Below are 13730 nucleotides of genomic sequence, written 5' to 3' on the forward strand. Positions count from 1 at the left end.
CCCTCCCCAGAACACATATTTTTAGAGACAGGGTCTCATTCCCTTGCCCAGGCTGAGTGCAGTGGCATGATCACAGCTCACTGCAGCCTCAAACTCCTGGGCTCAAGTGATCCTCCCCCATCAGCCTTCTAAGTAACTGATATTACAGGTTCACACCACCATGCCCAGCTAATTTTAATTTTTTTGGTAGAGATCAGGTCTTGCTATATTGCCTAGGCTGGTCTTGAACTACTGGCCTCAAGTGATCCTCCCGCCTTAGCCTCCCAAAGTGCTGGGATTACAGGCATGCTGTGCCCGGCCTATCCTATATTTTCTATCTCCAGCATCAGAGCTATGAACCAGTGTTTCTCTAGACCCTCCCTCTCCCTCTTTTCAGCCGCTGAACTGTCATTATGTCCAGTCATTTTTATTTCTCATTTCTGAGTCCTATTGGCCCTGTGTCACTGGACACATTGACTTCTGTGTTGCCTGCCTCTAATTCATTCTCCAGCGGGAGTTTTTTGTTTGTTTTTGAGTCGAAGTCTCGCTCTTGTCCCCCAGGCTGGAGTGCAATGGTGTGATCTCGGCTCACTGCCACCTCTCTCTCCCGGGTTCAATTTTCTCCTGCCTCAGCCTCCCAAGTAGCTGGGATTACAGGTGCATGCAACCACGCCTGGCTAATTTTTGTATTTTTAGTAGAGACTGGGTTTCACCATGTTGGCCAGGCTGGTCTCGAACTCCGGATCTCAGGTGATCCACCCGCCTCAGCCTCCCAAAGTGCTGGGATTACAGGCGTGAGCCACCGCACCCAGCTGGGAGGTTTTTAAAATCCAGATTGGATTGATTCATTTCTCTGCTCACAATTCTTTTTTTTTAGTTATCTTTTATTTTTATATTTGAAAAATGATCAGTTTTTTGGAGGTATAATTCACATACAATAAACTGTATATATTTATAGTGTACATTTTAGTAAACTCTGGTTTATCTGTACACCACAGAAGCATCAGCACAATCAAGATTATGCCCCTTTGAAATCTCCCTCCTGTCTACCCAATCTCAGTCTCCAAAGAGCCACTGTTCTGCTTTCTATCGCTGTAGATAAGTTGGTATTTTCTAGAGTTTATATAAATGGAATCATATGCTATGTAATCTTTTTGTCTTTTACTCAGCATAATTATTTTGAAAATCATCCATGTTGTTGCACTTATCAATTGTTCATTTCTTTTTTATTACTGGGTTGTGTTCCCTGGTGTGAACGTTCCACAGATTTTTTTTTTTTTTGAGACGGAGTCTTACTCTGTTGCCCAGGCTGGAGTGCAGTGACGCGATCTCGGCTCACTGCAAGCTCTGCCTCCCAGATTCACGCCATTCTCCTGCCTCAGCCTCCCGAGTAGCTGGGACTACAGGCGCCCGCCACCACGCCCAGCTAATTTTTTTTTTGTATTTTTAGTAGAGATGGGGTTTCATCGTGTTAGCCAGGATGGTCTCGATTTCCTGACCTCGTGATCCGCCCGCTTCGGCCTCCCAAAGCGCTGGGATTATAGGCGTGAGCCACCGCGCCCGGCTGTTCCACAGATTTTTTGACCTATTCACCTGTTGATGGACATTTGGGTTGTTTCCGGGTTTGGGCTGTTAAAGATGCTATGAACATTTGTGTATAAATGTATGGACATGTGGTTTCTTTTCTCTCGGGAAAATACCTGTAAGTTAAATGGCTGAGCTATATGGTGCATGTATATTTATTTAACTTTTTTTAAAAGTCCTGCTAGAAATTCTTGTTCTTCGTGCTTCGAGGATGAAATCTAAACTCTTTAGCACCACCTGCAGGGCCCTCCATGACCTGGCTTCTGTGTCAGCCTCCAGCCTCACTATCCTTTCCTGAGTCCTCCAGGCTTCCCCATGTGTTCTCCTGGAACTCGCAAACTATCTCAGCACACTCAACTCGTGTGACTTCTTGCCACTCTGTGTACACAGGGGTCACACAGCGTTTATCGCATGGGATTGTTTTTGTTAGATTACTGCTTCTGATGGCTTCACCTGTGGTACCAGAGAGCAGAGCCTGTAGTTTTCATCTTTGTACGTAAACTGCTTTTGTACATCCCATGTTTTCATTTGGAAAGTTTTCTTTTTTTTCATTATAAATAATCATTAAAGCATCTTCGGAGGTGTTGGTGAAGGTGGTAGATTGAAGATATGGATCTAATTTTGTGCCTTCCTGAAAAACCGCTAAAATGACAGTAAAGAGATTTAAAAAATAGTTTAAACCCACAGAGATAGGAAGAACAGAAAAAAAGACAATAATAGAACAATACTGGATTTTAGGAAGCAGACAGACATGTGATAACTCACTTAACATGCCAAGGAAAGCTCAATTTGATTAGCAGTAGAGAAAACTTAGAACCACCCCAGATACCACAGGATCCTTAAAATGCTCTGGAGCTGGTGGCTTGGTACCTCAGTAAGTCCTTCATCTTCATGAAGATTAAATTGATAGGCTGTTTGATATGAATACATGTGTTCAAAAGAGAGAAAAATGGCAGAGTTGAATAAATGATAATACGTGAACTCCTAGGAAATGAAAAAGTATGATAATTATTAACTCGGGGAAAAATAAAAAATTGTAATAGCTTAATATATGGCTCAGTTCTTCACAGAAGACACAGTCATTATACAGACATACATTTGGATATTGATATAATCCAAATTACAACATTACTATTTTAAATAATTAATATACAATCACTGAACTGAAAGGAAATGTGGGCCGGGTGCGGTGGCTCATGCCTGTAATCCCAGCACTTTGGGAGGCCGAGGCAGGTGGATCACGAGGTCAGGAGATCGAGACCAACCTGGCTAACACGGTGAAACCCCATCTCTACTAAAAATACAAAGAAATAAGCCAGGCGTGGTGGCTACTTGGGAGGCTGAGGCAGGAGAATGTCATGTAGTCCCAGCTACTTGGGAGGCTGAGACAGGAGAATGGCATGAACCCGGGTGGCGGAGCTTGCAGTGAGCCGAGATCTCGCCACCACACTCCAACCTGGGCGACAAAGCAAGACTCCGTCTCAAAAAAATAAAAGGAAATGTGAACGTGTAATTGGAGAGAGTGGCTGGTGGTCGAGGAGAATAGGAAAAGAGCTAAGTTTTTATCTTCCATACTAAAAGTTAATTGAGATGAGCGTGGTGGCTTATGCCTATAATCCCAGCACTCTGGGAAGTCAAGGCAGGTGGATCACTTGAGCCCAGGAGTTTGAGATCAGCCTGGTCAACTCGAACCACATGGGACCACATCTCTATTTAAAAAATAAAGAAAGTTAATTGAAAGGCCCAAATTGAAAAATCCTGAAGCACAATTCATTTAGCAACATAGAAAAAAAATTCCTCCAAAACAGCTAAAAGAATTAAAATATTTGCTTCTATAAGCAAATATTTCTTTTTTAGAAGGGGAAATGGGAGAGGAGACCTGAGTATTACTTGTTTTTAGCTTACACTAGATAAGCAGATAACTCTATAAACTGCATGCACATATAACTGAGGTGGACGGTAACATAGTGGGAAAAAAGAAAAGAAGAAAAACAATCTTTGGGGAAAAAAAAAGAAGAAGAAAAAGATCCCCTAGAGACCCACTTTAACTTTTGACTTATTTTCTTCCAGTTTTCCTCCCCCGTCATTTGTGATTTGTTTTCCCTCTTTTTCCCTCCCTCCCCTCCCTGCCTTTCTTTCAACATTGCCATAATCATACTTTATATAAAATTGATAGCTAACTTGTTAAGCACTTAATCGCACAGTAGACTTTGGGTTAATAAGTACTTTATATGCACTACTGTATTTGATCAGCTCAATCATGAGTGATTTCTAAACTTATTGTATCATAATTATTTTCTTATTTTAGCATATGGTCTTCATAGTCATCTTTTCATGGTGTAATAATATTCCATACCATGGAATATTTATCTGTTCTCTAACTTATTAGACTTTTAAGTTGTTTTCTAGCTTTTGCTGCTATAAAGAACAATGTGGGGTGGGTGTGGTGGCTCATGCCTATAAATCCTAGGACTTTGGGAAGCTGCAGCAGGAGGATCACTTGAGCCCAGGAGTTCAAGACCAGCCTGGGCAACATAGTGAGATCCTGTCTCTAAATAGAAAAGTAAAACAAAAATTAAAAAATGGAAGAACTTTGGGATTATATACATCTATCTATCTATCTATCTATCTATCTATCTATCTATCTATCTATCTATCTATCATCTTCTCTCCCAAAGCATCTTCATAAGGTTTATGCTTTTAGAATAAATTTTCAAGAAGTAAAATAATAACAACAAAAATTTCGAGAAGTAGAACTGCTGGGTCAAAGAGTATTAACATATTGCCAATCTTAAACAAATTGCTTATCTTAAACTATCCAACACAATTTTGCATCTTTTAAACTATCATGCCTCATGCAACTCTGAGATCAATATGAAGGAGAGAAGAGAGATTCACTGCTGTTTTAGAGACAAGATCATTGGGAGCTAAGTTTCCAAGCTCATACAGTTGGAACAACGGCCAGAAGTAAAATGCATGTTTCCCTGCTTTCTGTTGATTTCTTTTCCCACTGTGCCACCCAAATGACATGAAACTCAGGCTGAACTGTCTCTGCTACTTCCCTTCCCAGACATCTTAGCCTTTACCTATTAGGGATTCTCTGCCACAGTCCCTTTTCCATTTGCTGGGGGCTTTTCTGTGTTAGAAGGAAAGTAAGACCTCTCTAGCAGCCCAAGGACCTCACATCATGAAACCTTCTAAGTTTGGGAATCTTCTATTGCCCTCCCCCACAAAAAAAAAAGGAAAAAATTTTTTTAAAAAAGGAAACCTTGTAAGTTTCAAGAGGAGAAAGTGTGAGACAAGGAAAAGAAGAGAGAAACAAAGTGAAGTAAGCTCAGTTAGAATCTGGGACAGGAGCCATGAAAAGATGCACAAGGAGCAAACAGGAGAAAACTGTGGTTTTGGAGGACTTCAGAGCTTAAGATGAAATGTTTGAGCTGAAGACAATAAAGGGATTTGACTTGGAGAGTGTTAGGGTCATGGTGTGGCCTTTCTGTACTCAGATATATTTGGAACTGTCTTGAACTGTTAAATCTACTTTGTGATGTCAATTCACTTTTCAAGATAAAACTAAACAATAATTTGTGTTTTCTCTTTTCTTTTTATTTTTCAAATGAATAACCAAAAGTAACTTCAAATGAGCATTTTTCAACCGCAGAAGAAAGTGAGTCCCGCTTTGCCCAACCAAAGCCACATACATTGGGAAGAGAATCTACTGTTGATGGCAATGTACAAAGGGAAAGCCGTCCTCCCTTACAAAAGCTCAAGGTTTCAGCAGAGCCTACAGCTAATGGTGTTAAACCCCTCCAAGAACAGCCCCTGGCCAAGGACGTAGCCCCTGGAAGGGATGCCACAGACCAATCGGGGTCCACAGAAAAGACTCAGCCTGCAGAGGGACTGGAGGAATCTGGGCCGCCTCAACCAGGTGGCAAAGAGGATGCCCCAGCAGCAGAAGGAAAGAAGAAAGATGCAAGAGCAGGGACAGAGGCTGAGCCTCTAAAAGGAAATGCTGAAGCTCAGCCTTTAGGACCAGAAGCCAAGGGTCAGCCTTTGCAGACAGCAGTAGAGAAGGACTCCCTCAGAGCAGTGGAGGCCACTGAGAATTCACAAACTGCTGCAGAGATGAAGCCTCTAGGAACAACTGAGAACGTTCTGACTCTGCAAACAGCTGGAGAGCTACAACCTCAGGGCACAATGGAAAAGGATGAGCAGGCCCCGCTTCTAGAAACAATTTCCAAAGAGAATGAATCTCCAGAAATATTGGAAGGAAGTCAGTTTGTGGAAACAGCTGAAGAGCAGCAACTTCAGGCAACACTGGGAAAAGAGGAGCAGCCCCAGCTTCTAGAAACAATTCCCAAAGAGAATGTAACACGAGAAGTATTGGACAGAAGTCAGCTTGTGGAAAAGCCTGTTATGAATGATCCACTCCATAAAATTCCTGAAGGTCCAGGCAACATGGAGCAGATTCAACCTGAAGGAATAGTTGGAAGCATGGAGCATCCAGCACGAAATGTAGAGACAGGAGCATATGTGGAAATGGTCAGGAACATCCATACTAACGAAGAGGACCAATGCATTGAAGGTAAAATTTATGCTGGCAAACCTTCTGGATGTTTAGATGTGCTCCATAGGAGACCAGCTCTGGGGAATGGGATGGGGTGACTGACACACAGTCCCTGAAGTCACTTTCAGGTGGTTGAAGTTCATTTGACCAAACCAAAAAGGCTTCTATGCCTGGGAAAGAGGCATTCTATTAATGCTCAGTTTGTCAGCAAAACTTTTCTGAAACATCACCTCTGTCCAAAATTTTAACCTACTGTTTAAATAGTATCTAACATTGAAGGCAACATGTGAAACTTTCTGAACTTTTCCAAGTTGACACTTCATCAGGCCCCATGCATGAAATCAGGATCCAAAGTAAAGGTGAATAGATGATTACTGGAGGAATTCACCTTCCAATGAAATGATATATACATAATGGATCTTAGAATGTTATTTTCATCTTTGTGAAGCTTATCTTAGAAAATGACTGTCAGGGCAGGGTGCAGTGGCTCACACCTGTAATCCCAGCACTTCAGGAGGCAGAGGTGGGAGGATAGCTTGAGCCCAGCAGTTCATGACCTGCCTGGGCAACATAGTGAGACCTCGTTCTCCAGAAAAAAAAAAGAAAAAAGAAAATGACTGTCAGTCTGCTCTTGTTCTTCTGTAGTTTTAAAATCTGAGAAGACCAGAGAAAATGTACTATGTCTTAGCATATGGTGTTTTAAAATTTTAAATGTATTCTACCAGCATAAAACAAATGATGTTTACAGTGTTCTTTATTGGTGTTATAATTTAAAAAAATATTTTCTTCTGTGGCATGATTTACATTTTGGTAAATTTTAGCTTCATAGTTCAGTATACTTAAGTGAAGCATTCATTATAATCATCCGTTTTTTTTAAATTCTGTGATTTACTTTATTTTATTTTATTTATTTATTTATTTTTTGAGATGGAGTCTTGCTCTGTTGCCCAGGCTGGAGTGTAGTGGCGTGATCTCGGCTCACTGCAACCTCCACCTTCTGCGTTCAAGCGATTCTCCCGCCTCAGCCTCCTGAGTAGCTGGGACTGCAGGTGCACACCACCATGCCCGGCTACTTTTTGTATTTTTAGTAGAGATGGGGTTTCACCACATTGGCCAGGCTGGTCTCCAGCTCCTGACCTCATGATCCACCTGCCTCAGCCTCCCAAAGTGCTGGGATTACAGGCATGAGCCACCGCATCTGGCCAATTCTTTCATTTATTAACTCAGCATTTTTTGCATTCCTAAACATATGCTAGGTGCTGAGATGCAGTCTGAGGAAGAGATAGTCTCTGTCCTCAAGGGGCTCACTGTCTAGCGTGGGAAGGCAGGATGTGTGTGCATCACCATAGTCTGTTGTGGGAACTGCTTTCCTAAGAATGTGTAAGAAGGGCTCTGGGAACAACTTGGGAGAGGCAAATAAAAGCAGGTAATTTTTACACCAGGATTGGCAAACTCAGAAGTCTTTAGGCCTAGGATACTGAAAATGAGTGAGGCGAAGGACACATGTCATACTGTGGGAGCCCGGGGGACCTTGGCAAATAGGAGAGCACAGCCTTGTCAAAAGAGGAAGCTCTGCACAGCTCCAGCCATGGAACTAGGGCCAATGTTGCCAAAGCCAACTTCTCAGGGAAACAGGGTTGTGTGTGCAATGTCCAGACTTGTCAGTGTTGGCTGTCTGTAAATGTTTAACGATTGTTTTTAAACACATAATGGCCAAGCCAGACAGGTTTGGGGGCACCCCTGGACCATCCTTTGATTTAGATACAAATTAGACTTCCTTCCTTCCTTCCTTCCTTCCTTCCTTCCTTCCTTCCTTCCTTCCTTCCTTCCTTTTGAGACAAGATCTTCAAGCTGGAGTGCAGTGATGCAATCACAGCTCACTATAATCTCCAACTCCTGGACTCAAGGGATCCTCTTGCCCCAGCTCCCAAGTAGCTAGGACTACAGGAATGTGCCACCATGCCTGGTTAATTTTTTTTCTTTTAAAAAATTATTATTATTATTATTGAGACAGAGTCTTGCTCTGTTACCCAGGCTGGAGTGCAGTGGTGTTCTTAGCTCATTGTAACTTCTGCCTCCCAGGCTCAATCCATTCTCCCTCCTCAGCCTCCTGAGTAGCTGGGCGCCACCATACCTGGCTAATTTTTGTATTTTTTGTAGAGACAAGGTTTTACCATGTTGGCCAGGCTGCTTTCAGACCCTAGGCTCAAGCAATCTGCCTGCCTCAGCTTTCCAAAGTGCTGGGATTATAGGCGTGAGCCACCAAGCCCAGCTGTCCAGCTAACTTTTGAAAAATATTTTGTAAAGACAGGAGGTCTTGTTGCCCAGGCTGGTCTTGAACTCCTGGCCCTCAAGTGATCCTCTTGCCTCAGCTTCCCAAAGCATTGGGATTACAGGTGCGAACCACCACACCTGGCCATGAACTTTCTATTATAATCTGTTCTACCACCAATTTCTTTGGTAATTTTGCATCCTGATTTTATAGAGAGAATTTATTTCATAAGAGTATGCCAAGACTCGAGATGTTAATTGACTCGACATTTCAGCCATTCAGAGGCTATGAGAGAATCACGATGATTACTTGTCTTTTCCTTTTTTTTTAGACAGAGTCTCGTTCTGTCGCCCAGACTGGAGTGCAGTGGCATGATCTCAGCTCACTGCAACTTCTGCCTCCCGGCTTCAAGTGATTCTCTTGCCTCAGCCTCCCGAGTAGCTGGGATTACAGGCTTGTGCCACCATGCCCAGCTAATTTTTGTATTCTTAGTAGAGACGGGGTTTCATTACTTTGGGGTAGGCTAGGCTCCTGAACTCCCGACCTCAGGCAATCAGCCTTCCTCGGCCTCCCAAAGTATTGGATTACAGGTGTGAGCCACTGTGCCCAGCTGAGATGATTACTTTTCTTGATACCCCCAGAGAAACTTACTGCTTAGACCTGAAGATCAAGAACTGCCCCCATTGAAGACAAACTGTGGGATAATTTATGTTAATTCTAAATAAATGTCTCTTAGTATCTCCTTTGGTTACTTTTCCAGGTGAGACAGGGGAAAAGGTGGCAACAGAGATGGAGAATGAGAAAGTGAGTGAAGGGGCTGAAACCAAAGAAGAAGAAACAGGAGAAGCAGTGGACCTTTCAGCAGCCACATAGATAGAAGAGTGAACCGACACAGCGTGTTATCATAGAGAAGACAAAAATGGTAGTGAAGCTTGTGGTTATGTATCTTATCTTTCTACATTTACATGTTTTCTGTAAGGAGTGTGGTTATAGAGAGACTGTTGGAACCATGAGAAGGATGTTTCCATGTTTTTGATTATATTGTTCTACAAAACTGCTGAGCCGTGAACAGTTTTCTTAGCTACTTAGAATGGTTATACATTTAAAAGTATAAAAACCAAAGCCAATAAAAATTATGTGATTATTTAAGAGTGCGAGGGTGACTTTCTTCATTGTGGCCATGGGGCCATTCAGTATAGAAAATGAGACCCTAAAAAGAAAGTGTAAACCTTTAGGTACAAGTAGCTAGAGAAAGGAGTTAGCAAATTTTAGGAAACTCACAATAATAAAGTCACACAGTTATAATCATGATGTAATGAGAATGAACAACAGCAAGAATAATAGGATGAGCTATATCAAATATTTCTGTCTTGTTATAGAATTCAAGCCAATAAGAACCTTAGGAAGTATGGCATCTACATACTTGCTCTCCTTTAAGGTTGTCAGCTACCACAGATCCTTATTTATCATGGAATATTAAATACATTAACAGAATCCTTTGCGAAGGATTGCAAACTCTGGTGCTATCACAAGGTTAGACATTTTTCATGATGAAAGGCTACACATTTTCCATGTGCGATTTTGAATCAGCTGTTGATTTTATACTCACGTGAGGTTTTCCAATTGGTGTTATCCTTTTGAATAACATTAAAAGTATTTTTAATTAATTCACTTTTAAATGTATTTTGGAGGCAATAAACAGCAAGGATTAAAACCTAGATTGTTGCTTATGTAGAGTCTATTCCTGGACTCTATTTTTTTTTTTTTTTTTTTTTTTTTGGAGATGGAGTCTTGCTCTGTCACCTAGGCTGCTTGCAGTGGTGCGATCTCGGCTCACTGCAACCTCCGCCTCCCTGCAACTTCCGCCTCCTGAGTTCAAGCACTTCTCATGCCTCAGCCTCCCTAGTAGCTGGGATTACAGGTGCCCGCTACCATGCCCAGATAATTTTTGTATTTTTAGTAGAGACAGGAATTCACCATGCTGGCCAGGCAGGTCTTGAACTCCTGACCTCGTGATCCGCCTCCCAAAGTGCTAGGATTACAGGTGTGAGCCGTTGCACCTGGCCACTCTATTCTTTTTTAGATGACTGCAATTTAATGGTAGGCTTTAGCGATGGAAAAAGGCTAAGAAATCAAGATTTTAGAAACATTTATGGCATTTCTTTAGTGATGCACCACAGAGTCAGTTTTTGAGAATTCTTCTGAAGTTGGCAAGGGATTTTGGCGAATGATTGTATGTAAGTAATAAAAATAATAACTAACTTGCCCACCAGTGAGTGCCTTGTGTTTTTGAGTATCAGAATAGAATTCTGGAAACATTTCGTTTATTTATCTTGTTTGTAAATATGTATTTTTCTTTTTTAAAAAAATTCCTACTATTTCCTAAGTAAATACGTATTTTTTAAGGTAACTGCTCAGATGAATTAACTAGTCTCTTTATTTTTATTTTTTATTTTTTGAGACAGGGTCTTGCTGTGTCACCCAGGCTGCAGTGTAGTGGTGTGATCGTGGCTGACTGCAAGCTTGACTTCCTGGGCTCAAGCAATCCTCCCACCTCACCTCCCCTGAGTAGCTGGGACTACAGGCATGTGCCACCATGCCAGGCTAATTTTTGTATTTTTAGTAGAGACAGGGTTTCACCATGTTGCCCAGGCTGGTCTCGAATTCCTGAGCTCAAGCAATTCACCTGCCTCAGTCTCCCAAAGTGCTGGGACTACAGGCGTGAGCCACCCGGCCTAACTAGTCTCTTACTTTAGCTTCTACATTAAAATAACTACTAAGACGGCCTATAATTAATTATAAGAATATAGGATACAGGGAAAAATATATTCTCTTGATTCTGATTTTAACATTAATTTATGTTCTGACTGTAAAGTGCCAAGGAAGACAATAAAAGGAGTTCCCTGAGGAGAGGACATCATCCTTTCTGCAAAGTAAAGGCACTGGATTGTGATTGCATTGAGAGCAAGCACTGTGTTTTATGTATTTTTGAATTCAGGCATTTAGCTCCTTTAATGGAATGTGGTAGGTACTTGATAAATATTTGTTGAATCAGTAAATGAATAACAAATACCAAGGAGTCCCATTTATACTTAATTTCTTAAAAAAAAATACATATAAAATATAAATTTGGCCAGGCATGGTGGCTCACTCCTGTAATCCCAGCACTTTGGGAGGCCAAGGCAGTGGATCTCTTGCGTTCAGGAGTTCAAGACCAGCCTGGGCAACATGGTGAGACCCCCGTCTCTACAAAAAATATAAAAAATTAGCTGGGCATGATGGCATGTGCCTGTAGTCCCAGCTACTCAGGAGGCTGAGACTCAAATCATTTATTTTCATAAAATTTTGGAAATTTATAAAAATTTCTGGTACTTTCTCTACTTTTGTCTTTATCCTTTAAGGTGGTAACTAAAACACTTTTGGAAATTTTTTTTTATTCGTTTAGATAATATTCAGTTTTAACATTAAAAACCTATAAGGAAAATTTAAATATTTCACAATATCTGAACATTCCAAAATTTAAATATTCCATCAAAATAACCTGTTAATTTTAAAAAGTAATAAATATCTATGGTAAAAGTCAAATATAGAAGGGTATAAAATAGGTAGTGAAGTTTCCTTCCCATATCCTTTAGTCCTTCCGTGAAAAAATAATATATCTTATGTATACATCCAGAAAAAAAGGTATATGTATATACCAGGCTATATGTATATGCTAAAATATAAGTGTATATTTACATATCTACATTTTGACTTTTTTATAGATGGGGTCTTGCTATGTTGTCTATGCTGGTCTCGAATTCTTGGCCTCAGATGATCCTTCTGCCTGGGTCTCCCAAAGTGCTAGAATTACAGGCATGAGCCACCACGCTCAGCCTACATATCCACATTTTAAAACAGAAATGACAATTTACATAGACCTTGTACTGTGAAAACTGCATGTAAAACCACTGCTTGATCCTTTCCTATGTTAGAAATTTTTCCTTTTGCCTAAGATTGAGTCTTAACAGAGCAAGATGTATTCTGATCATAGGTCCCCAGACCCTGAAAGGAGATGACCGCTTTTGCCCCCAGATTCAAAATGCACAAGATGGACAAAAGGCTTGAGTTGTTCATAGAGAAACTGCCAGCAGGGCTGGACTTTTCTATCCCTGGGGTGCTGTGCAACCACTTTGTAGTCCAGTTGTGTTCTTTTAATTAAGATAACTTCATTATTTCTGTACCTAATATACCTAACTGGGATGGAAGTGAACAAATTTCCCAACTCTCATTCTTGGGAGTGAACATTTGCATTTACCAGCAGGGGGTGCCAGTTTGCAAAGCTAGGAAATACCCAGACCAGACTCAAATTCTTGGCCAGAAGTGCCAACCCCCTGAGGCACCCACAGGGTAGAAATGTGTAGTCAATGGCTGGGTGTGGTGGCCCATACCTGTAATCCCAGCCCTTTGGGAGGCCAAGGCAGGAAAATCGCTTGAGCCCAGGAGTTCGGGACCAGCCCGGGCAATATAGGGAGACCCTGTCTCTACAGTAAATAAATAAATAAATAAATAATCTTATTTATTTATTTTTTTTAAAAGAAGAAATGTGCGGTCAACCTATTACCTTGCTGCTTTTTCCATTTAGACTTTGGAATAAAAGCTCTTACCATATTTTGAGCAGTCAAAACACCCACACCACTCTGAACAAATGGTTTATTCCACATTGGGCCTTGAGTTAAGAATTGCTTAATTAAGAAAATGTTTCTTTCCACGCTTAACTAATCAAAGAATGTTGGATGGTCATGGTCAAATAATCCTAGTAGGGTTTATGTTGTTTACATTGTACTCTTTTGGCAAATACAATAGCTTGTTAGAGATGGCGAATATCTTTTTTTTTTTTTTGGTCATCCAGGCTGGAGTGCAGTGGTGTGCTCTGGTCACTGCAACCTCTGCCTCCCAGTTTCAAGTGATTCTCCTGCTTCAGCCTCCTGAGTAGCTGGGATTACAGGCAGGCACCACCATGCCTGGCTAATGTTTGCATTTTTAGGAGAGACAGGGTATTCCTATGTTGGCCAGGCTGGTCTTGAACTCCTGAGCTTAAGCAATTTTCCTGCCTTGGCCTCCCAAAGTGCTGGGATTACAGGCTGAACCCCTGCACCTGGCTGAGTATCCTATTTTTATGAAGATAGTTTGGTGATCCAATTCTGAATTCTCTTTCACAAAGGCCAGCGATGTGGACATCATAAAGCCATTCATTTGCCCACACACATTTGTAAGGTAAAAGGAGAATGACCCTTCCCTTCTTCTTTCTCCCCACACCAGATAGCAAGGCATGCCGTGTTTGAAATGTTG

The 13730-nt window shown here is 41.3% G+C and overlaps 1 protein-coding gene across 2 annotated transcripts in view; it reads left to right on the forward strand.

Moving 5' to 3' along the window:
• ERICH5 (glutamate rich 5) overlaps positions 1-9548 on the forward strand; it is a 29123-nt gene extending 19575 nt beyond the window's left edge. Inside the window, exons 2-3 of one of the 2 annotated variants that reach the window (XM_055286862.2) lie at positions 5192-6145; positions 9160-9548. In XM_055286862.2, the coding sequence (XP_055142837.1) occupies positions 5192-6145; positions 9160-9272 (1067 nt within the window). In that variant the 3' untranslated portion in view covers positions 9273-9548. The remainder of the gene's footprint in view (positions 1-5191; positions 6146-9159) is intronic. The other variant, XM_055286864.2, reaches the window with a different exon arrangement.
• Positions 9549-13730: the final 4182 nt, after the last annotated feature.

The sequence above is a fragment of the Symphalangus syndactylus genome, chromosome 7 (assembly GCF_028878055.3).
Source record: "Symphalangus syndactylus isolate Jambi chromosome 7, NHGRI_mSymSyn1-v2.1_pri, whole genome shotgun sequence".
NCBI classification, from domain to species: domain Eukaryota; kingdom Metazoa; phylum Chordata; class Mammalia; order Primates; family Hylobatidae; genus Symphalangus; species Symphalangus syndactylus.